General features: G+C 62.4%; 1 protein-coding gene across 1 annotated transcript; it reads right to left on the reverse strand.

Moving 5' to 3' along the window:
* On the reverse strand, window positions 11901-22616 carry GPR20 (G protein-coupled receptor 20). Its single transcript, XM_018058642.1, has 2 exons — window positions 22535-22616; window positions 11901-14055 (listed from the first exon to the last, which is right to left on the reverse strand). The coding sequence occupies exon 2, from the start codon at window positions 14029-14031 to the stop codon at window positions 12946-12948; it is 1086 nt and encodes a 361-aa protein (XP_017914131.1). The 5' UTR covers window positions 14032-14055; window positions 22535-22616; the 3' UTR covers window positions 11901-12945.

The raw sequence follows: 23656 nt of genomic DNA on the forward strand, positions 1-23656 counted from the left end.
TGATGTCTGACCTCAGCCACCCCTCCCTGCCCTCTGCTTTCCCTGTCTCGCCTTCGCTGCTGCTGAAAGTTCAGCTGCCTGCCTTGGCTGGCTCACGCACCCGCCTAGCTCAAGAAGGGCTGCGGACCAGGCCCGCCCAGGGGCCTGCAGGGCTGAGGACTCTCCGTCTGCGGCTCTCTTGAGTTCTCTGTGTGGTCTGGCTCCTGGACCACAGAGTTTCTGAGGTCCCCTTGGGGGACAGACTCCTGGACCATGGGGTCCCTGAGTTCCCCTGGGCTGTTCTAATATAAGGAGCCATGGCGAGTCCTCCAGGTCCTACCAGGCCTGGAGTCTGAGCTGAAGCTTCCCTCCCTAGGGTGGGTGCCAGCCTGGGTTTCCTCTTTTGTGAGGTGAGGTGGGGGTTCCCGCCCTCCTCGAAGAGCTGGAGCATGATCACCAAGCCCCCAGACTCTTAGGAAGGACACCAAAGTGGCCTCGATGTGGGCAGCTGGCGGCTCCTTGGGCTCATGGCACCGTCCCCACCAGGGGAAGGGCTGTTCTGGGGCGGGCCAGGGGTGGGCAGCCATTGGCAGGGTCTTCTGTGTTCTCATCTGTGAGTCAGCGGTGATGGGAACATTAATTTATTTGAGTGGTTGGCACGGCTGAGGCCTGGGAAGATAGGAAGGCTTTGCCAAGGCTGGGCCGAAGGCACCGGGGTGGGAGCACCCTGAGCCAGCACTGGGATGATGGAGCAATTCCCTGTAGACCCGCCTTCAGGGAGCACCAGTCTGCTGGGGGAGCAACAGGAGACATGAGCCTGGAAGCAATGGGCCCCGGGGCCGGGGGCAAGGACGGGGTTGGGGGAGAGGCGGCGTGGGCCTGGGAGCTCTGCTGGCTGGAAGGGACAGGAGGGGCTAGAAAGCCAAGGGATCGCCCCCTGGAGCCTCCGGAGGCAACCAGCCCGCTGATCTCGGGACTCTTGGCCTTGAGAGCTTGGAGAGAATAGACGGAGTTGTTTTAAGCTGCTGATTGTGTCATCATTTGGTGCAGCAGCTCTAGGAGACTGACTTTTCTAGGGCCAGAGGCTGGCTGAGGCCCCGGGCCTGCCCAGCTGCCTTCGTGGGGCCGGGGTGTTCGCCCAGTCCTGGGACCTGCACTTAGTCCTGGGAGCACTTAGCTGGCCCTCGCCTGCAGGCCCATGGAGACAGGTGGGCCTGGGTGGCCCCCAGGTCACATGCAGACTCTTCTGGGGGTACCCAGCCCCCTTCCCGCGTGCTGCTGGGGTCCTGACGGGAATGGCAGGGATGGTGGGTGATGCACAAGTAGGTGAGGTCCCCGGCCACTCTCTGGGGTCCTTTGGGGTCTCCCTGGAGACTCTGGGGCCAGCAGGGAGGTTGCACTTCCCTGTGCTGACTCACCCCAGCCTGCCTGATCTGAGCACTGGGCTTGGCTGCAGGCAGTGCTGGGCGGGTCACACAAGGTACAGATGGTACTTTTGGTTAATCCTGTCAACGGTCTTGTAGGGTGTTGCTCTCCCTGCTTCTCAGATAAGGAGTTTTTAATAGTGTTTTTTTTTTTAATTGAAGTGAAATTCACACAACATAAAATCACCATGTTAAAGTGTACAATTCAGTGGTGTCTGGTACATTCACAACGTTGAGCAACCACCCCCTCCCTCTGAGTCCAGAGTGCCCCATCACCCCACAAGGAAGCCCTGGATCCATTAAGCAGCCCCTCCCTGTTTCCAGCCTCTAGGCCCTGGCAGTTGCTAATCTCCTCTCTGTCTCTGTGGATTTGCCTGTTCTGGATATTTCCTATAAATGGCATCACACAGGATGATTCTTGTGTGCATCTGGCCGCTTGCACGTAGCGTGTTTCCCAGGTCCATCCATGCAGCGGTGTGTGTCTGAGCCTCATTCCTTTTCATGGTTGAATAATATTCCACCAAGTGGCTGTTTAACTGCTCCCCTGTTGATGGACATTCGGCTGAAGCTGGGGTTTGAGCTCCACTTTTCAGGGTCCTGGCCGTGCTCTGTTCCCCAGGGCTCACCGCCCCAGGCCTGCCCAGTTCCCAGGGCGGGGCCAGGCTGGGCTGGTGTGGGGTTGGCAGGAAGTAGGAGGTCCCTCCAGGCTTTTTGAGCACAGGAGAGGCCTGCAGATAACCTTCCTGCCTGAGGTTCCAGAATTGGCAAATCCTACATTCCCAAAGGGGCTTCCCTGGTGGCTCAGACCGTAAAGCGTCTGCCTACAGTGCGGGAGACCTGGGTTCGATCCCTGGGTCAAGATCCTCTGGAGAAGGAAATGACAACCCATTCCAGTACTCTTGCCTGGAAAATCCCATGGAGCGAGGAGCGTAGTAGGCTACAGTCCATGGGGTTGCAAAGAGTCAGATACGACTGAGCGACTTCACTTCACAGTTCCACAGACTCAGAGCTCTTGGACCTGAAGACTCTCAAACACTAAGCTTCTGAGGGTCCAGGAGCCAGAGTGTTCTGAGTAGACACCTGTCCCCACCCCCAGCCCCATGGCAGACATCCTAATCGAGCCGGCTGGGCCTTGGGGTCCCTGCAAGAGCCTGGGGTGGCGACCACCCCCCAAATTGGGATGAGGGCTCTTGGTCCCCGCTTCCAGCAGACTGTACATCTCCTGCTGACCTTTGCCTCCTCCCTGGCCTCCCGCCCTCTTCTCACGCCCACAGGCCTTTCCCAGCCTCCTCCTTCCCTCGGGGCCCTGGTCTTTCTTGCCCTCCATCCTATGCCGCGCCACGACATGGAGGCAGGGCCTGTGGACTGCTGGGGTGGACGCCCCGTCCCGCAGGCTCCTGAGGTGGGGAGAGGCGGTGAGGATGGGGGCTTTGCAGAGGCTGGGGGAGGCTGCCCAGGGTGCCCGGGCGCCTTGGTCACAGGTACAGAGCCTGGCTGGAGGGCAGGGAGGGCCCCCACGCTCCCTCCTTGCCCACCTGCCCTCCAGGTGTCAGCGCCCTGGGCTGTCCTCTGGGTTGGGGACGGCCAATGGTGGGCTGATTTCTGGGAGGGTGGGGGTGGAGAAGATGCCGCACGTGGTGCCGGTCACTCCTCTCGTCCCCCCCGACATCCTGTGGGCCTTGGACCCCCTGCAGCTGGAAAGCGCGGGCTTGGATCTAGAACTGAGTATCCAGGGCTCTCAGACTGGCTTCCAGGCACCCTGGGCTCCTGCCCATCAGGGGGGTCTGTTGGCAGGCAGATACTGTTTCTGCCCCTTGCGGCTCCCTCGTTGTCCTCCTGCCTGGAAGCCCTCCTACCGCAGCCTGGGAAGCGGGGATCATTTGTGGGAAAGGGCGAGCTCTGGCCTGGAAATAGCCAAGTGTGCACAGAAATAACCCTGGCCTCAAAAAAGAACATGGAATATTAAACAGGGAACACCAGCATTCGCCTGTCCCTTTCCACAGCCGTTATCTCAAGACAGCGCTCCTCCCCTCATTTTACAGACGAGGGAATTGAAGCCGGGGAGGAGGGTGACCTGCCTGAGGGCCTCCCGCCAGGCCGCTGGCCTCTGACCCCGTGTTTCCCACCACGGCGTGGCTGCCCGACCGCTCTGAGGCCGGCCCTCACCTGCTTCTCTGAGGGTCAAGTGCCTATGCATCCCTCAAAACCCAGAGAAACCTCCTTTTCTCTGGTGAGCCTCCCCAGCTCCCTGGAGGGCAGCTGTGGTCTCTGCCAGGACCTCGTCGCCCTGGAGCAGGCGGTGGGCTCCTTGGCCTGTGGCTTCGTCCACCCCACACCAGGCAGCACAGTACGTGCTCACTAAGTACCCGGTGAGTGACACATTGGCGGACTGTTCCCATCAACCTGAGAGTGGAGGTCGGTTGAACCTCTCGTCCCCTTCCCTGCATTTTCATCCCAACAACCTGAGAAGTTCAACTGAGTATGACCGCTTTATCGATGAGGCTCAGAGAGGCCAACTCCCCTGCCCAAAGGTCACATAGCAACCAAAGGGTGGATCTGGGATTTGATCCTGGCCCCTCCAAGCACGGATCTTTCTGGAGAGCTCACTGTGTGTCTGGCTCAGGGCTGGGTGGGCCCCGACCACCCCACCTGTCCATTCCCTTCTCGCCTTGCATCCTGTGGGCTGGCTCTCACTCGCGGCCTCTGAACACCCTTCCTCACTTCCAGCATCCCCTCTGTGGGCTCTAGCTTGTCTCCGGAGGGCCCCTCCCAGGCGTGGGGGACATGCCATCCTAAGAGCGCAGCAGGGATCCAGTGTGTGTCGCCTGCAGCCACCAGGGGCACTAGGCAAGGTGGATTTTCCCAGGAGGCCCAGGGCTCGGTGCTCCAGCCAGAAGCCTACTTTTCAGGCCCACAGACTTCCCTCTCTTGCCTCCCTCACCTGGCCGCTCACTTCTCATTCCCTTTGAGTCCTTGGCAGGCACTGAGGCCTGAGGCTACTCCCGTGAGAGGCTGGGGTGGGCAGAGGCCACAGGCAGGGAGGAGGGAGCGAACAAAAGTTCTGGAGCCAAGGCAGTGAAGGAGAAAGGGTGCCGGGAAGATGTGGGGGTTCTGGGATAAAGAGTTAGGGTTCAGGATTCCAGGGTCATTTCCATCTCCCTGGCCCAGCAAAGGCCTGGTATTCGGGGAGACCCGAGGGGCTCTGGGGACGGGTGACAGTCCTGGAGTTGGGAGAATAAGAGGGAATACATGTCCGAGGGAGGGACAGGCCGGCCCTTGTTCCGTGAGGCTCTCCAAGGGTCTTGGCCCCGGGAACCCTGACCCTAGCTTCCTCCAGAGCGCGATGAGGCATGTCAGGAGAGGCTAGTCCACCTGACACCTTGTCTCCAGGAACCCAGGCCCTGAGCCACCCCTGGGGGTTGGGCTGCCCTCCTTAGTGAGCCTGGGAGGGGGCGGCTGCCTGCCCCGAGGGGCCGCAGGGTGGATGGGCTGTGGGCAGGTTGGGCCATGGGCAGTGGCACAACCCAGCTGTCGGGCCAGGGCCGAGGGTCACTGCGCTCTGCACCCAGTACAGGGCCTGTCCCCTCTGCCTGGCCAGGCAGAGACTCAGACCCAGGGCACGGTCCCTAGCGTCCGCCTGTCTGTCCTTTCCTACTTCCTCCCTGCCTGGCTTTGGGGCTGGTGGCAGCACTGTGCTTAGACACGCCCAGTGCTGCTTGTCTGGACAGCCCAGCCCTTGGTCACGATTCTCTTCTGCTCGACTGCCAGGCTGTGTGACTCGGGGCAGCTGTCTGACCCTCTCTGGGCTCACGAGACAGTGAATGAGGTTCTGAACCTTGGGACCGCATATGGCCTTGAGGGGCTCTCAGCTTCCCTGGATCGCATGCTGGAGGAGGAGGCAGGGTCTCAGGGGAGCCCCAGCTGCCCACAGATGCCAGCGTTCCCATGTGTCATGGAGTCGTTGGCCTTGTTCCAAGCCCACCAAGAGGGGCTGGCTCACTGTCTGCTCCTTCCCGTCCCTGACTGCCCCACCCAGCCTCTTCCCTGGCTGGAATGAGGTGCTGCCTTGAATAGCTGAAGGGGTCAGGGGCTTCCTGGGGCAGTGTCACTCTTCTTCCCGGGGGATAAGGGAGCTGTAGCTCCTCCAGGCAGCCTTCCAGGATTGCCCTCCAAGGATCAGATGGCAGAGGCGATCAGGAGGTCCCGGCGGGCGGCAGACACCTCGGGTGCCTCTCCCAGGCCAGCAGCGCCACCTGGTGGCCGCAGCCCCCAAACGCCTCCATCCAATGGACCCTCCCAGGGAATCCGCCGAAGGGGCTGGGGCCAAGCCTGGGAGGCCTCCACCGAGATCATTGACAGCTTGGAGAACGCAGGAGTCCTGCCTGCCTGAGGCCAGAGTGTCAAAGACAGGGCTTAACCCAGAGGGATGAGAGAGAACGGAGGAGTCTCAGTCCCTGTGACCAGTGTGCGCATGTGCACACATGTGTGTGTGCACACGTGCACGTGGAAGGGGAGGGCAGGGGTCCTGTTGGGAGGGAGGCCCTCAGGTCACACCTGGCACAGTAAGGTAGGGGACGCTGTGAAGGAATGAAGGGAAATGAATGGGTGTGCTGGGGTCTTCCTCAGGGAAGCCCCATTTCCTTCATTAGCTCGGTTGGTGCTGTGCTTAGTCACTCAGGAGTGTCCGACTCTTTGTGACCCCATGGACTGCAGCCCGCTAGCCTCCTCGCTCCATGGGGATTCTCCAGGCAAGAACACTGGAGTGGGTTGCCATGCCCTCCTGCAGGGGACCTTCCCAACCCAGGGATGGAACGCAGGTCTTCCGCATTGCAGGCGGATTCTTTACGGAGTCACCAGGGAAGCCCAAAAGGTCTTCGTTATTTCTTTTCCCATGAAGGTGAAAGTGAAAGTCGCTCAGTCATGTCTGACTCCTGCGACCCCATGGACTTTACTGTCCATGGAATTCTTGAGGCCAGAATACTGGGATGGGTATGTCTGACTCCTGCGACCCCATGGACTTTACTGTCCATGGAATTCTTGAGGCCAGAATACTGGGATGGGTATGTCTGACTCCTGCGACCCCATGGACTTTACTGTCCATGGAATTCTTGAGGCCAGAATACTGGGATGGGTAGCCTTTCCTTTCTCCAGGGGATCTTCCCGACCCAGGGATCGAACCCAAGGCTCCTGCATTGCAGGCGGATTCTTTATTACCAGCTGAGCCAGAAGGGAAGCCCTTGGCTCAGTTTAATCACTAATTATGGACTGCTGAGTACTGTGGGAAGAGATACATACATATCACACACACACAATGCACATTCACACTTACGTGTGTGTATTTAGACAAAAATATGGACACAGCACACGTATACACTCACACAGATACACTCATACGTGCATACAGACACAACAGTGCACACACATGTACATATACACACAGACACACAATGGACACACACACAAGTACACATGTATACATAGACAAAACATATGGACACAACACATATACATTTACACAGGTGCACACACACAGACACCCAACAGCACACACATAGTACACACACGCATATGTACACAAAGACAAAACAGAAGGGCACAACGTGCATTCACACAGATACACACATCCAGACACACATAGACACACGATAATGCACACACACATACTGCACACACACGCACACACCTTTTGGCAGAAGGGAAGGAAACTGAGGTGCGTGTCTTGCCCGTGGCTGGAGAGGCCGGTGTGGCCGAGCGGCCTGACGCAGGTGGGTCACCATGTTACCCCTGCCCCAGGGTTGGGCTGTGGCACCCACCCCATCAGCCTCAGGCATTAAGGTCCCAGAAGCTGCGCCCCAGAGGTTTGCTCTGGAGAAATAGTGGAGCGGGGTTCAGCACCCTGCACACTAGAACCTGACCCTCAGTCCCCAGCAGGCCACTGGGAGCGGTGCCCATGGGGGTGGGTGGGCCGGGCAGACCCTCGCAGGCCCCAGAACTCCTCCACAAAGCGGGTCCCCAGGCCGCTGGTCGCCAGGCCCTGGGGTACACAGGTGCATTTCACCCCCCATGGCCTCTGGGTGTGCACACCAAGGTCACGCCTCACCCCTACTTCCATCTGGACCCCCATCAGGAGCCCCCACTCTGCCATGGGGTGCCCCTGGTGGGTGACTGGGGATCCTAGGTCTCATGAGGTCACCTCTCTGCCCAAGACTGGGCCCCGAAAAGCTGAGGGGCTACAGGGCAGGGCGAGCAGAGCCTCAGGCTGGTTCAGAGGCATGGAGCATTTCCCACTTCAGTCCTCGCTGACCTGGGAGCTGAGGGTCTAACACCCCGGGCGCTGTTCGTTCTGAGTGCCAGATGACAGACGAGGCAACTGGGGCCCAGAGTGGGCAAGGGGACCTGGAGGGACCACTAGGCCTTGTCTCCAGCCTGGTGAGAGCTGTCTCTGGTCTCAGCTCAGGGGGCACCTGTGGCCTAGGGAGCAGGCCCCTGTTATGGGGGCAGAGCCGAGGCTTGAGGAGTCTGAGTCAGCAGGCTCGCGGGTGAGCTGGGCTGCAACGAGCGTGTGCGGTTCCAGTGCATCGGCTTCTGTCCACACTCCCCCAGGCGTCAGTTTCTTCATCTGCGACGTGGGGCTGAAAGGCCCTGGCCCTGCCAGCCTGTTGGACACTTGATGCTTGAAAACTTTCCCAACACCCCAACCTCAGCAGAGGCCCACCTCGGAGAGCTGGAAGCCAGGCCGGCCAGGTGAGGACCAGGAGGGAAGAGCCTTGAGCATCTCCTCCTCCAAGAAGCCCTCCAGGCTGCATCTACTTGGCTGGTCCCATGTGGTGTGGTAGGGGGCTCTGAGCTTCCACCACTCAGCTCTTCCCCCAGGCTGCAGGCTCCCTTGGGCCCTGTGAAGGGCAGAGCGTTGGCATCATCTGGGGAACCAGGATGAAACGGGGGTGGGGGAGTTCAGTTCCTGAGGGCTCAGCAAGGGACTAAGGGTGCTGGTGGGCAGGCAGCCACTCTGGAGGGCGCAGCTGGGCCCTGTGGTCTGTCCTGCAGCGGGATGGGTGCTGGCCCTGGGGGCCTGGGGGAGGGACCCATAAGGAGGACCGTTGGGGTTGGTCCTGGGCAGACTGGCAGGGCAATGGGCCTGCGGAGACTGAGGCCTGGAAGAGAACAGGTGCCCCAGGGAGGCCATGGGCGAGCCCCGTGCCCTCCTCCTGCCAGTGGAGTCGGCGGGAGCGGGGGTGATGGGCAGCCCAGGGAGACAGCAGGGCCCGAGGCTGGTGGCAGGGAAGGGGGGGCATTTCCTCAGGCCTGCCCAGCCCCTGAGCACAGGGAGCCCTCTCGCAGCACCGGGGCGCCCTCCTGTTTGCTGGCATCCCGCTGACGGGGCCCACCTCCCTGGCCCACAGCTTTCCTGGCTCCTCCCAGGGCTTCAGGAGGTGGTGGGGGCCCTGGCCCCGGGGTCATGCAGGTCTGGGTGGGGCGTTCTAGCTCCATTTTTAAGGCGGCATTGTGTAGCCTCGGATTGCCCCCACTCCATCATCCACCCACAGTTTTCTCCTCTGCAAACTGGCAACACAGACCCCTGGGGCATGGGGCCTGCCCCAGTGGGTGGGAGGATGTTGGGGGGTGACCAGCCCCATGGGTGTCTTCAGCTCATTCAGGGGTCCCCCTCACAGCCACGGCCGCCTGAGCTCCCCTGCCCGGGGCTTGAGGAGGGGAGGGCAGCGGGAGCGGGTGGACACAGCCTCCGGAGGGATTGGGGCTGGGGTGGGGGCGGGGGCAGCGAGGACAGGGTGTAAGCCAGGACATTGGTGGGACACCCATTTCTGCAGGCCCCCGCCTCTGCTCAAGCATCAGAGGCCTCCAGGAAGCCGGGGCGGGCGCCCGGGGACATTTCCTGCTATTAATGGAGCTTAATCTAAACAGGCCCTAATATTTACCTCTAGACGCCTCCGGCCTCCGAGGGTGCCAGAAAGCGAGAGTGATGACCCCCACCCAGGCAGTGCCCTCCTCACCCTCGCTTCCTGGGCTGCGCGTGAGCCTGGAGTTCACATTCGAGCCCCCTCCTGGACACCCAGAGCCTCAGTTTCCCTCTCCGGGAGATGGGGGTGAACACTCAGGCTTCAGGGGAGGTTCGGAGGCGCTTGCTTCGTAAATCCGCTCTGGGAGCGGCACCACAGTCCCTCCCTCATTGTTGACCCGCCGACCCCTCCCCTCCCCCGCCCTCGTGCCTTCAGGGATCTGGTTGGATGCTGCGGACAGTCTGGCTCACCCGCCCAGGTCTATGTTCTCTCCCTGGGCAGGCAGAGCGGGGGCCAAGGTGGAGTGAGGACGCTCACCCTGCTGGTCTATGTGTGCCAGGGTGGCACACAGCTACTGCCCCACACGCTGCCCACACTGTGCCACCTGTGTCCCCTCCGACCCTCACCCTTTAGAGAGGCTCTGGCACCTGCCCCCAGCAGCGATGGCAAAACCTCGACCCCATCACCACCACCACCCAGCCACAGGATAGTGAGCAATGCTGGGGGGTACGCGGGGGGCCCCACCTGGCTCAGTGCCTCTCGGCGACCCCTGCCTGCCAGCCAGGGCGCTGAGTCAAGGGCACAGATTTGAATAAACAGTTTTAATTCAGGATGAGGAAGCCTCGTTGAGGAGACTGTTTACATCAGATATAAATACACAGGCCACCTCACGTCACTTGAGCTTCTCAGAAATCTGGGAAGGGAGGCCATGTAGAGGACGGTGCGGAGGCTTCACACCCCAGCCCTCGTGGGAACAAGTCTGGCCTCTAGAGGTGCCTGGGGCCTGTGTCCCTGTGGAGGACACTGCAGTGGGAGGGAGCCAGCCGTCAGGAGGAGGGAGCAAGTGTCTGAGGAAGTGGTGGGGGCTCAGACAAAGTCGTGTGCGGTGAACCTCTCGCCCCCAGCCCCTTGCCCGCCAGATGCAAGGCCAAGGAGGGGAGGGGGAGAAGTGGAGAGTGGGGAAAACTGAGGCCAGTGAGCGAGGGTTCTGCACAATGCCATCAGACTACTCTTAGGGCGGTGGAAGGCTCAGCTGGGGCCCTGGCCTCCTGCGTCCCCACGGTCTTTCAGTCCCCGAGGAGCCCAGGCCGGACGGTGGGATTTCACATGTGGGACAAGGGGAGGGGGGCTTGGCCAAGCCCAATCTGGATCCCAGTTTTTCCTTGGGCTCTTACCTCCACATGTGGTGGGGATTAGTGAGACAGTGCGTGTGAAGCGGGGTGGGACAGGTGCCTAATCAGTGTTTGCCGAGAGGCCCCCTCCTCCTAGAGGCGGGGATTGTCCCAGAAGAATTGCAACCCCTCCGCCCCCAAGCACAAAAGTCACCTAGAGTCAGCCATTCACTCTCTAGTATGAATTAAAGTGAGAACCTGGCATTGACCTGGACTCTGACCGTGGAGGAAAGGCCACAGGTGGTGCTGGGCTGGGGCAAGCACTGGGCACGGACCTTCCCTCCTCTGTGACTGCCCAGAGGCCAGCTCACAGGCCTGGGAGAGTAAAGCTGTCGGAGCCTCCCTGCCTGAACCCACCGTTAGTGCCGCTCCCTGGGGCCAGCATCACTGTCACCACGGGCTTCGCGGGACAGGCAGCCCACTCCCGTGTCCTTTCCCGAGAGCCAGGCCCCTCCTGTGCCCCGTGCAGCCCTGGAACCCGGGGCGTCAGGGGCCCGCTCTGAGCTGGGAGGTGGGGGAGGCTCCACACTGTGCCCGGCACCCAGGAAGGGCCAAGGATGTTGGTGCTAATGCTGACCACCACGCCCCTTTGCTTTGTGAGCATCTGCGCCCAGCATCCCTACCACCCCACTGAGCAAGCCCTGGACTCCCCCAGGCTCCAGCACCCCCACCCTAGCCTTCCCACAAGGTCTGAGGTCACAGGCCCTGACCTGGCGGGGCTCCAGCTGATTGTACTGGCCGCGCAGTCTGGCCTGAGTACTCACTCTATAACCCTGGAAAGGTCCTTTCCCTCCCATCTGATATATGGGGATACAAATGGTCCTCCTGCCTCCCACCCAGGCTCGCACCAGGGCCTTGATCTTGGGGGACAGGGGACTCTGCCTGGAGCCTCCGATCCTGTAGGACTTTGCAGACAAGGGGCAAATCTGGGGCCAAATTCCATCTCACCTGTTTCAGTGGCGGCCATGTGTGAGGGTGGAGCCTGGTGGCTAGAGGTGCCTGGGAAGCCCAGAGCTCCTCTCTCAAAACAGGCATCCTCCCCTGAAACAGCAGTCTAGAGAGGGCTCATGGGAGCTTGAACACTCAACAGAAGGCACGTGGGGGCGATCCTGGAGTCCAGCTCAGAGGAGGTGACCAGTCCTTCTCAGGAAAGGTAGGCGCTTCCCAGGTGGCATTAGTGGCAAAGAACCCTCCTGGCAATGCAGGAGACTTAAGAGACACTGGGCCAGGAAGAACCCCCGGAGGAGGGCATGGCCACGCCAGTATTCTTGCCTGGAGAGTCCCTTGGACAGAAGAGCCTGGGGGGCTACAGTTCACGGAGTTGCAAACAGTCGGAGACGACTGAGGTGACTTAGCACGCATGCATGCAGGAAAGGCAGCGAGGCATGATGAGCCAGACAGGAGGGAGAACAGGGCTCTGTGCGTGGCCAGACGTGGCCTTAGGCCAGCAGGCCTGCGTTCAAGTCTGTCTTTGTCCTTGGTTTCGCATCCACAGGATGGGGCTGGGAGTCTACTGCCCTCCTGGGCCAGCAGGCAGGGTCTTCCGAGATGGTCCCCGGAGCGGGGGTGGGGGGCGCTTTGGGAAGATGTGAACTGTGCCCATGGGCAGGCACGGGGGTGCTGGAGGAGGTGGGGCTGGCTTTTGATTCTGCTTTGCCCACCGCCCACTGCCTTGCCCTGCGTGTGCCACTCAGCTCCTCCCCTGGAGTGGGGTAGAAAATAGTGTCTCCTTTGAAGGGTGCAAGTGTTAGCCCAGATAGCACGGTGCTCACAGCGGAGCGCCCCACGGGGTCAGCCTGTCTTTCTGAGTGACTCACGGGTGCCTCAAGTGGGCCCTGCAGAGGTGAACCCCTCTCGTCTGCTCACGTGACACTTGCGTCCCCTTCTCTTCTGTTCTAGCTCTCTGCCTCTGTGGGGCAGAGAGATGATGGGGGAGAGGTGGGGAGGGGACCTCTTTAGGTCACCTTTTAAACCCTCTTTGAAATTCCTAGTACCTTAAAAGTCTCTGTCCCTGTTTTGCAGGAACCCTTTCTGGGGGTAGAATGATCCAAATGGGAAGCCAGCTCCTGGCTACCCCTCTGGGTCTTCAGTGGACACAGCATATACCCTAGGGATGGCAAATAATGAGCATTCAGTCCACCACGTCCTCTCTAGAGCCCGTGGCAGACATTGCCAGTCAATCACAGCACAGTGGCCTTTGACCCTATGTCCAGGAAGGGCACTGGGCAGCCATCACTAATCGATCAAGGTGAACCCAATCTGCCACTCTAGTAGAGCAGATACCTGCACTGTCTCTGACCTGGCCTGCCCAGCCCGGTCCCGACATTTGGCCCCCTTGCAGCGTCCTGCTGACTAAGCGTCAGGCCCGTTAGGCAGGGCCTGTGTGACGGCTCGAGCTCTGGCCCCGAGGATGTGAGGGTGGGCTGAGCTCTTGGAGCTCTTATGCACGCTGACCATGTCGCAGCCGTTGGGCTCGCACTCTGCTCCACGCCGGCCACACAGGCCGTGGACGGTGGTCTGGAAGCTGCTGGTGACGAAGCAGTAGACGATGGGGTCCATGCAGCTGTTGAGGCTGCTGAGGGTCACAGCCACGTGATAGGCCACGAGGCTGGCGCGGCGTGGCACGCCGGGCCACAGAGCCACGGCCACCTGGCGAGCGTGGAAGGGTGTGAAGCACACGAGGAAGATGACCAGCACGGTGAGCAGCAGCTGCATGGCCCGAACGCGGCGCTGGCGGCCCTGGCGCAGCAGGCCAGGCCGAGACAGCGCGCACACGATGCGGCCGGTGAACACGCTGATGACCAGCAGCGGCAGCAGGAACTCCAGGACAGTCAGCGCGAAGATGCGGCAGCAGGGGCCGCCGGCGCTCGTCACGCCCAGCACGGACAGGGTCACGGCGCCGGCGGCCAGCCACACGAAGGCACACACGGCCCTGGCGCAGGCCGGCTGGCGCCAGCGGCGGGAGCCGCCGGGCCGCACGATGGCCAGGTAGCGATCCACGCAGATGCAGCTGAGGAAGAGGATGGAGCAGTGCATGTTGAGAAAGTAGCCGAAGACGTGCGGCAGCGCGCAGCGCAGGCAGCCGCGGGCGCCGTAAAAGACGGCGAAGCGCGTGGGCAGGGATAGGCCCACCAGCAGGTCGGTCACCACCAGGTTGATGGTATAGACGACCGACGGCGTCTTGGCCTGGGTGCGGCAGCCGAAGACATAGAGTGCCAGCCCGTTGAGCACCATCCCTGCCAGGAAGATGACGCCGTGCACTGCCATCAGCGCCAGCCACAGGCCCGGGAAGGTGGCGTGCAGCTGCTCGTCCAGCTGGGCAAACCGGTGGAACAGGGGCATCTCCGGCAGGCTGACGTTGGTCCACACCGCCGCCGGTGCCGCTGTGGCGTTGGGGGCCGCCCCAGCTGAGGGCCCCGTGGGAGCCATGGAGGGCATGATGGTGGCCAGCGCTCCCCCGGCCTGGAAGGAAGGAGACCGGGTTACCTTGGGGTTATTGGAGCCCTGCTCGGAGGCTGGACCCCACCTGGCTTGGCTGCCCACCCAGCACCCCGACACTTCTGTCGTCATACCTCTGCCTGGCCTGGCCCTGGCACTTGCCAGCGTGGAGCTTTAGCCGCATGCTAATGCTCTGAACCTGCTCCTCGCTGTCGCGGGAGATGAAAAGCCTTGCAAGACTGTCACCAGGACTGAGACAAGACAAAGGTGGCCAGTGTGGCAACAGGTAAGATGAAGGCCAAGTGTGTGCTGTGTGAGCCTTGTCTCCAGACCAGCTCTTCCCTCACTCGCTGTGCAACTTTAGCTAAGTCACTTAACCTCTCTGTGTCTCACGATGAGTCCCCAGTCTGTATCACTGGGACTGCAGAGCTGCTGGGAGGATTAACTGAGCACAGCAGCGCTCAGTGCATCACTGAGTGAGTGAAAGTCGCTCAGTCATGTCTGACTCTCTGGGATCCCACAGGCTATAGCCTGCCAGGCTCCTCCATCCATGGGATACTCCAGGCAAGAATACTAGAGTGGGTTGCCGTTCCCTTCTCCAGCGGATCTTCCTGGCCCAGGATCGAACCCAGGTGTCTTGCATTGCAGGCGGATTCTTTACCGTCTGCGCCACCAGGGAAGCAGAGCATCACACTAGTGGGTACCAAACAAAGCAAAGTTCTGCTCGGCGAGAGCTGTGCCCACGGCCAGCCCAGCCCCAAGTCCCCACGCCCGTGCATCCCGGCCCCTGTCCTTCGGGCCACCCAACCGTTCTCACCTCCTCCACGGCTGGCACCAGGTCAGTGCCCTGGGTGAGGGTCCTCATATGGGTCTTTTGCCCAAGGGCCTGGGATTGAGGGGGCTGAGAGCCCCTGGCCACCCCAGTTTCTTTCCAGCCTGGAGAGACGGCCACCTTTGCTGTCTCGGAGACTCACATGGGGTGGCTCACTGCAGCTGGAGCCTGGAGCCAGGTCCCAGCAGCAGCAGCAGCAGCAGCAGGGCGTGAGTTAAATAAACGCCGCAATCCCGGCCTGCTGGCCTAGACTCGGGCTTGGGGGTGGGTGGGGGGCTGCAGCCGCCCACTCTGTTTATGTTCCTGCTGAGCTGTTTAACTTGCTGAGATTTATTCTTTTGTTTATAAATGAAGGGTTAACAGGCTCTCACCCCAACCCTGGACTGGCTGATCCTCCAAATAAGGACATTTCTGGCTTTTTCAGGAGAAAGGAGAAGGCTTTGGGGAGAAACAGGGAGGAGAGGGAGGCACGGGGGAGGTCCCTGGTAGAGTGTTCCTCCCCAGCTGTAGGGGGAGGGAAGATGCCCCTAGTCGTGGTGACCAAGGGAAGCGAGGCGTCTGCGTGAACAGCCCGCCCGCTGCCCACTCCCCTGGCCGGCTACTGCCCCTCCTCGGGCAGCAGGCACCTTCTGGCAGCTTTCATCCAGCAGAAGTCCAGCCTGCTGGGGGACTGGGGACCGAAAGCCCAGTCCAGAGTGGGTGGGCATGGCAGGGAAGCACTTGCTAGCCAAGGCTCAGGTCCCAACCCAGCCTAGAGGGAGGCCCTGGCAGGGCAGGCCACCTTTATCCTCCACTCAGAGAAGTGGCACCAGCTGAACCTCCGCCTCTGGGACCCTGGCCCTGGGCATGTGCTGACCCTTGGAGGCGGCTAGGAAGAGTCCGATGCTGCCCAGGACTGTGGCTGGCCCCTCGGGTCCCCTCTGGCACGAGTGGACCCAGGCCTCCACTCATGGGGTGCTCTGGGAGAACTGTCCTCTGCCTGGGGTCCCCAGCCCCTGACACACAGGGCCCTTGGATGCGTTGGCCCATTGGCAGGCAGCTCAGGCAGCTGGGGAGTGAGAAGGACGTCTGGGGCAGGGAGAGACTCTGTAGGCATGAGTGGGCAGCGAGGGGATGCCACGAGGCTGGGCCGTGGGGCTGTGGGCCTCATCCCCAGGACACTGGGGCTCCAGGACCCCCGGAAGAAGAGCAGTGCCTCCAACGTGTCCCTCCACTCCTGTGAAAAATCCGAGGCCCTGCCAAGACCCAGGGAGTACGGAGCTGGCCCGGGCACGCAGCAGGCTGATTCTTGACTTCCCTTCCACGTGCTTTCAGTTCGCTAATGTGTCTGCACGGGGTCTGCGTCCGTGTCATGGTCGGAGACAGATAAACATCACAGGATGTTTCCTCTGGGAGACAGTCGCAGGATGACGCCGGCCCCGGGGAGCCCGCCCTCCCGGGACAGTCCCCAGGGACAGGCTCGCACGCGGGCCAGCAGCTCGCTGAAGGCTGTGGGCCTGGGCGGCGGGCCCGGGACTGCGGAAGCAGGCAGGTGGGGATGGAGGGCGTCCGTCAAGCACACGCTGATGCGTAGGTGCGAGAGTCTGAGCAGCATTTGGGCCCCACCTCGGGCGCAGACCCTGCTCACACACGGAGCTCTGTCCTGCAACACCAGGAACCTGCGAATCTGTCCGTGCAACCCGGGTTGTGGCCGCAGCCTGGGCTGTTGGCCCTGGCTTCCTACACCCTCAGCTCTTCCCCTTTGCCTGCTGCTGAGTCTGCCTGTCTCTGTGTGATCAGACCCCCACTGTGCCAGCCCACTCACCCACCTCAGCACGCACCTCTCACGGCGAGAACACGCAGTGACCACTCCCTGGGGCACCTACTGGGCATCGCTTTTGCTTTGCAAGATGAGGAACTTGAATGGTGAGACCCTGGACCCTGTGGCGGTGGACCCATGAACCCATGGCCTGGGGCCCTCCCCGGTCTGGGGCTGGGAAGGGGCCGGGCTGGGAGTGTCTGGGCTAAGCAGCCCCTGCCCCACCTGGTCTCAGGGAGGACACTCCATCTCTGCGCCCCTGGTCTCCACTGCCTCTGCTCCCCGTACTCCTTGAGGCGCCACGGGACGGGCCCCCACCCCCTGAATCCACTTTGGTCAATTGAGTCTTTTCGGCGGACCCCCGAGCCCTGAGCCGAGCGCCCCCTGCACCCCCAGAGGCTCAGCATCAGCCTCGCCCCGCCGCACCCCACGCGCCTGCCAGCCCTCCAGGCTAGGGCCGTCTCACTCTCTCTCCACCATGGCCCCTTACCCCTCTGTCCACACCTGGAATGCGATGTCACAGCTAGTGCTAGACAGCTGAGGGGGGGCAGGGGCGGGGTGGGCATTGCAGGGAATATATGAACAGTAACAGTACTCAGCAGGAGGGCAGGAGGAGAAGGGGGCGACAGAGGATGAGACAGTTGGATGGCATCACTGACTCAATGGACGTGAGTTTGAGCAAACTCCAGGAGATAGTGAAGGACAGGGAAGCCTGGTGTGCTGCAGTCCACAAGTTTGCAAAGAGTCGGGCGCAACAGAGCAACTGAACAAGAAGAGTAACCAGTGGAGGAGGTGCGGGCTGGGGGCCGGTCCCTACTCATCCCCGGTTGCCCTGGTGTTGCTTGACCTCTCTGAGCCTCCGCCTCCCTGCCCGCAGTGATGTAGCCGCAGCACCTTGTTTCTGCAGCTTCCAAGTGGGTGCGTGGCATCTGTTCCCGGGCAGAGTGGATGCCAGTGGTGGTACCTCCTCACCCACTGGCTCCTGGCCTCCTCTACTCATGCAGAGGAAACCGAGGCTGAACACTGCGAAGAGCCTGGGTGCTCAGATACAGCTTAGAGGGAGGCAGGCTCCTGGCCAGAGGCGACCTTGCGGGCCTCCGTCCCGGGCCCCCATGGCCTTGGGTGAGGGTTCTGGCCCTGCAGGGCTTCTCTCCGAGCCTCAGTCTCTTCTCTTGTGACATGGGGACTGAAACGGCTGCATTACGCTGCCTCTCGGGGCTGTTGTGGGCCTTCGCTGAGACTGAGCCCCTGGTGCAGGTGTGGAGGGGTGGGGCAGGGAGCAGGTGGGGTGCTCTGCTCCCCCTCTCCCTCTGGGGGTGCAGGTCTGGAGCCCTGAGACCGTCTGGGGAAGCATGGGGGGTGAAGGTTGTCTTGTCCTCCCTGATACGCCCCTACCCTCAGGCATCTGGCCACAACTAGCCTGCAGAGATGTGGGTGCGGAGGCAGGGGTCCTCCCTGGGAAAAGCCTGAGGTTCTGAGCAAAACTAGGGGAACCCTACCCCCCATCTCCTTGCACCTCAACCAAAAGAGGACACCTCAGGCACCCCTCAACCTCCGTGCCCTTCCCACGCCACCCCGTCTCCCGCCCCTGCAGTTTTCTTGACACTTTCAGGGCCTCCTCCAGGCCCCAGCTCCTCAGGAAGACTTCTCCTCCTCGGCCTGCTCTCCCGGGTGTTCTTCCCCGGCTCCCTCCAGCCCAGGACTGCCCCACTGTCCTGACTGCAAGCAATTCAGGTGGGCTGGTTCCTCCAGCGCCCAGGATGGCATGGGCACAGAGCAGCACCCATCTTTCTCTCTGGCTGAGTGAACCCCTGCGGGAGTCCTCAGGGCCAGCAGGACGAGGCCCCTTTCTCACCCAGGCGTTCGGGGCCCTCCCTGCCTGGCCGAGCCCCTTTGGAGCCCACTCAGCGTCCCAGCGCCTGAACTGGCTTCTGCCCTCAGCTCCACCTTCACTACCATCAGTCTTCCCAGCTGAGCAGGGTTAACACCTCTTCCAGGAAGCCCACCCAGCGCCCCCTGACTGTTGGGCCCGTGGATCCCTGTCATTCTCCCTCCCCCGGGCCCTTGGCGCACATCAGTGGTATTTGGTTCAAGTCCCAGAGCCTCAGTCCTGGTGACTGTGATTCTGGGATTGGTGTTTTAAATGGACAGGTGAGCATCCAACAGATGGCGTCGTCAGGACAGCTGGGGGTGCTGGGTGGATACACAGCTTCAGGTGCCCTTGCATGGAAGATGCCTAGTGACGACAGCGGCCGTGCTGGAGACCCCTGGCCTCCCACCTGAATGGCGGTCCACCTGGGCCTGGCTGCTGCAGGAAAGGGCACAGGTTCTCAGGGCACAGCTCCTCAGAGCCTTTGTGAAGCTCCCAGGGAATAAGCATCTTTTCCTAAGTTACCTGACCCTGCCCCTCCTGGGGCTCCCTTTCTATCCAGCCTGACCGTCACCCCAAGTGCCCACCCCCAGGGCACTGACGGAGGGCCGTGCCCGCTGCTGCCCCTCACAGCTTTTGCGTCTTTGTTGTGTGTCCAGAAACAGGCCAAGACCCAGAGTCTCAGGGTGCCAGTAACTGCCCAGAAACCGTGAGGGGGGCCTGAGCCACTCTGACCTCCCACCAGTGTCCCAGGGGGTATCCATCCTGACCCATCTTGGTTTCTCTTGAATCCATGCTGCTGGCCCTGTGTGTCCTCTAGCTGCCCAGCTGCCTAGCGGATACCAAGCCCATAGCCTGGCTGCCTCCTGTCCTGCCGCATACGGGACCAGGGCAGCCAGGGGCCCTGGCCTCGGCCCCAGGCAATAGGTAGCTGCCTGGGCGTGTGGCCCACGATCCCGTGTCTTTCCTGCAGCGCCCACACCTGGAGCCAGGAGGCGCGGTGTGGAGGACAGGCCCAGCCTTCCCCACCAAGGTGCCTGGAACATCAGCTATGGGCCAGTCGCCGTCAGACACTCTGCACCCACACGGCAGTCCTGGGTTTTATAGACAAGGACGTGGGGGCCCAGAGAGGTGAGTGTCACACCCTAGGACACACGGCGTGAAACTGATGGAGAGGGAAAGCAAAGCCAGATCCACTGGCTCCCGGCCCAGCAGGAGCGGGATGAAAGTGGGGTGGGCGTCTCTGGACCCGGGGTCCATGAGCAATCGGATTCTGGGTACACGGAGTACCTGGACATACCTGTGTCCCCGACGGGGTGACCCTCGCAACCTCCCAAGGCCAAAATAGCCCTTACTGGAGGGACCACCTGCCTGTTTATTTTGCTGATTATTCTTGGTTTCATGGCATCTGCTTGAGAACATGGCCTGCTGTTTTTGGCTAGTCTGAGCATCTGCTGCTTCCATCCAGGGACGGCTGGGCCCTTACTGAGGCCCCAAGGGGGCCAGACTAGCTCTGGGTTGTCTAGAAGGTCCCAGGGGGCATCAGCTGGAATCAAGGTCCCCATCCTGGTCAGGGCTCCCTCCGCCCAGCTCAGGGACAGGGTTACCTGGGGTGGCTGGGCGCTGGGCACCCGGCTCCAGCACGCCTGACTCAGCCTCACGCCTCACCGTCTGGGAGCCCTTGGCTGAGGTCTTGGCCCTAATGGAGATGCAAGTTTCTCTGGGCCAGGCGGCCCCAGGCATCGCCACTCGTGGGGGTCCTGCTGCGTGTCAGACAGCCCTCCCTGCCACCCTGGCTCACCCCTCACTTCATCCTGATGCTGAAAGAGGTGTAGCACCTGCCTGTCTCCCCCAGGCCAGCCTCCCTGGGGTGGTGGGACAGGATCCGCGGCTGCACCCGCCTGGCCTCTGCCTAATCTCTCGACCTGGCATGCCACCTCTGCCTGTCTCACCTGCTGAAGGCTCCTGGCACCCACAACCCCCTCCTGGGCTCCCGACACCTCTCTACTAGGGCAGAGCCGTAACCCCACAGTTCATGGGTTGTCTCTGAGATGACCCTTTCCAGGGTCTCACAGCTCCTGCCAAGGTGCCCCCATGTTGGTGTGGGCTGGCCTCAGTTTGCCTGTTAGGAAACTGAGGTACAGAGAGGTTAGGTGGCCCATCTGGGGTCGCCCAGCTGGGTGTGGAGGGGCTAGGCTTTGAACTCTGCCCTGCGCCTGCTGCATGCCACCGGAGGCTCCCCAGGGCCCACTGTGCCTGGGGCTCTGAGGTTCAGGGCTCTGGCAGCTTGCCCCAGGCCACACAGCTCAGTGGCAAGGTCAGGGGAACTGTGAGAAACACACGTTTCAGAGGATTCAGGCCTGGCCTTGAACCTGGTGCTGGGGGCCCGGAGGACCTCAGGCAGATCTGGTTCCAGCTTACGGAGCTAACAGCCAGGGGTGGGGTGGGGGGAGGAGGCTAGACAGTGGCTGGGGGGACCACTTTGGCTGGTCAGGAACAGGAAGGGCCTCAGGAGGACCTGGGGAGGCAGCACTCTGGGCGGTGGGATGAGAACAGCAGGTGCAAAGGCCCTGAGGTGGGAGCAGGCTCCTGCGCTCAGAGCTCCACGGAGGGGGTGCTGAGAGCCGGCAGGCAGAGCAGGCTCGGCATCCCCCAGCGTGCTTCAGGCCCCCGTGCCACCTCCTCTGGAAGGTCCTCCTGGGCCACCCAGCTGCCTGCACACCTTCAGCCTCCACCTGCTTCCTCTCCTGTGCAGCCCTCTCATCACCCGACTGCTTCCAATTGATTTGTTTCTTGCCTTTCCCCTACTGGACCGGCAGTGCCGCGAGGGCCAGGGCCTGGGCTGTGGCTTAAGAAACCAGCGGATGATTTGAGAGCCCCACTGGGCTCTTCAAGCCTCGGTTTCCTCATCTGTAAGATGGGCATGCACACCTCATCGCATCAGGCCACCGCGGACAGGCTCCCAGCAGGTGCTCAGGACACATTGGGTTCCCTCCCCCACACGTCAGGCCTTGGAAACAGCAGCAGCCTCTGCTGTTCCCGAGGCTCAGTGAGAGGCGGCCACTTGTCCACGGCCACGCAGCCATGAGGGCTCAGGGTGTCCTGGCAACCCTCTGGCTGAGAGTGAGTATATATTGGTGGAAGAATATGGGGGCCGCCAGGCAGCCTCAGCCGCCCGTCCGAGGGCCGTGCGCGCTGCCACCAGCCCAGTCCAGTCCCTTTGGTTCCCAGTGCTGCCCTGGGACGCACAGCTGCTCCTTGTCCGCCCTGCCCAGTGCCCTGGCCACGGGCCAGTTCCCAACCGGCCCTCCCCCCTCGGGACCCTGTTTCTGCTGCCTTCTCAGGGCAGGCGCAGCCGGCGAGCCAGGCGGGGGCAGTGCCAGCTGCAAGGTCCACGCTGGGGGCTGGGCGGGCCCCAGGCCTCAGTTTCTCCAGCCCTCTGAGGGGAGGGCAGGGCCTGGCTGGGCCTAGGACCTGCGCTGCAGGGTGGCGGGGGGAGCGCCCTGCGTGGAGCCGGTCCCCACAGATCCCTCAAGCTCAGCCCTGCCCCAGCAGGGGGACCGCGGTGGCCATGGTCCCAGGGCTCGTCCAGTGCCTCTGGGGTTCTCCGACCCCTTCCTTGGCCCAGCCCCTGGGGCCACCCAGACGGGGAAATCGAGGCTCCCAGTAGATGTCCATGAGAGCGCTGAGGCAAGGAAGGAAGGAAGGAAGTCCAGAGGAGGGAATTGAACCCCGCGGCGCCGAGGGGCTCAGGGCAGCAGGCCCTCACCCAGCCTGGTCCGCTGCAGCACCTTTACCTTCGCCCTCAGTTTTCCCGTCTGTACAATGGCTCTCTGCAGGGCAGGACCTCAAAGCCCCTTGCCAGCTCTGAGCTCTCTCCCTCCCAGTCTTGCTCCGCAGCTGCCCCACCGCCTGCCTGCCTGCCTGGGGCGTGAGGACCCTTCACTGACCACCTCATCTCATCTCAGGGAGGGGAGGCCCCGCCTGCCTGAGGGGGACTCACCGCACCGTCTCCGGCTGGCAGAGGAGCTGGCCTCTCGCTGCAGCTCCACGGGCCACTTACTCCAGGCTGTGCAGACCGACCGCGCCTTCCTGGGGCCTGACGTCATGCCCCGCTCGGGGCTCCTTTTGGGCAAGGCGGCAGTGGGGGCGGGGCGGGGTGGGGCGGGCTGCCTCCCCGCCCCGGCCAGCCCCGTGAGGAGCCTGGTCCCAGGGCCCTGGGGGAGGGAGCCTCGGGCCAGACAGGGGAGGAGACTGAGGCAGAGGGCAGCGCGGCGGCTGCACCCCCTGGAAGGGCAGGGAGGGCAGCAGCAGCCCTGGCTCTCTGCCCCGGTGTCCGGCCCGGGGAGCACAGCTGGCACCCACAGGTGCCGCGTGTGCTGTGGCGGGGCTCACACAGACGGCTTTTCTGTTTGAGGGACAGGGGCAGGGCTGTGCCCCCGGCCACCCGGCCGCCCCGTGCAGGTCTGCCTCTGCCTTCTCCCCAGAGCCGTCTGCTCTTCTGACCAAGGGTTCCGACACTCGCTGTCCGGGTCTCTGTGTGTCCACGTGCGTGTGTTCCGGGGGTGAATGTGGCTTCATGGGGGCACACGCATGCCTGGGTGTGTCCGTGTGGCCGGCACCAGCCTGGGGCCGTGTGTACCTTGGTTCAACCTCTGCGGGTGCAGAGATGCAGGGCCGGGGTGTGTGAAAGTCCCGAGTGTGCTGAGAGCCGGGGGGCGGGGCGGCCTGCTCTGGGAGGGGCCTCCCCTGGACAGACGCCCTGAGCTGGGGGCCAGGCTGGGGTCAGGCTTTCAGGGTCAAGGTCAGGAAGGGCTCAGGGCCAAGTCTGTGACATGCTGAGCGCCTCCTCTGGCCTCCTGTCCCCTACCCACCCAGACCCCTTGGCTAAACACCCGCTGAGCTGGCTGTGGGCAGGGCGCTGGGCTCACAGGCCTGGGACTGGCTCTGGTCCCCACACTCTGCTTCTGGCGGGGGACGCGCTGCAGTGCACCAGCGGCAGGGGCCTGCTGTGGTCAGGAGGGCAGCACCGTGCTGGCAGAGGCAGGGGTGACGGGAGGCGGACAGTCTGGGTAGGCAGAGGAAGGGGAGGCCCTCAGGCTGCAGGACCTGCCTGCCAGGGTCC

This window comes from Capra hircus, chromosome 14 (genome assembly GCF_001704415.2).
Source record: "Capra hircus breed San Clemente chromosome 14, ASM170441v1, whole genome shotgun sequence".
Lineage (NCBI taxonomy): Eukaryota > Metazoa > Chordata > Mammalia > Artiodactyla > Bovidae > Capra > Capra hircus.

Coding starts and splice junctions, on each gene's coding strand:
- GPR20 (XM_018058642.1), bottom strand. CDS start 14,031: ATGCCCTCCATGGCTCCCACGGGGCCCTCAGCTGGGGCGGCCCCCAAC.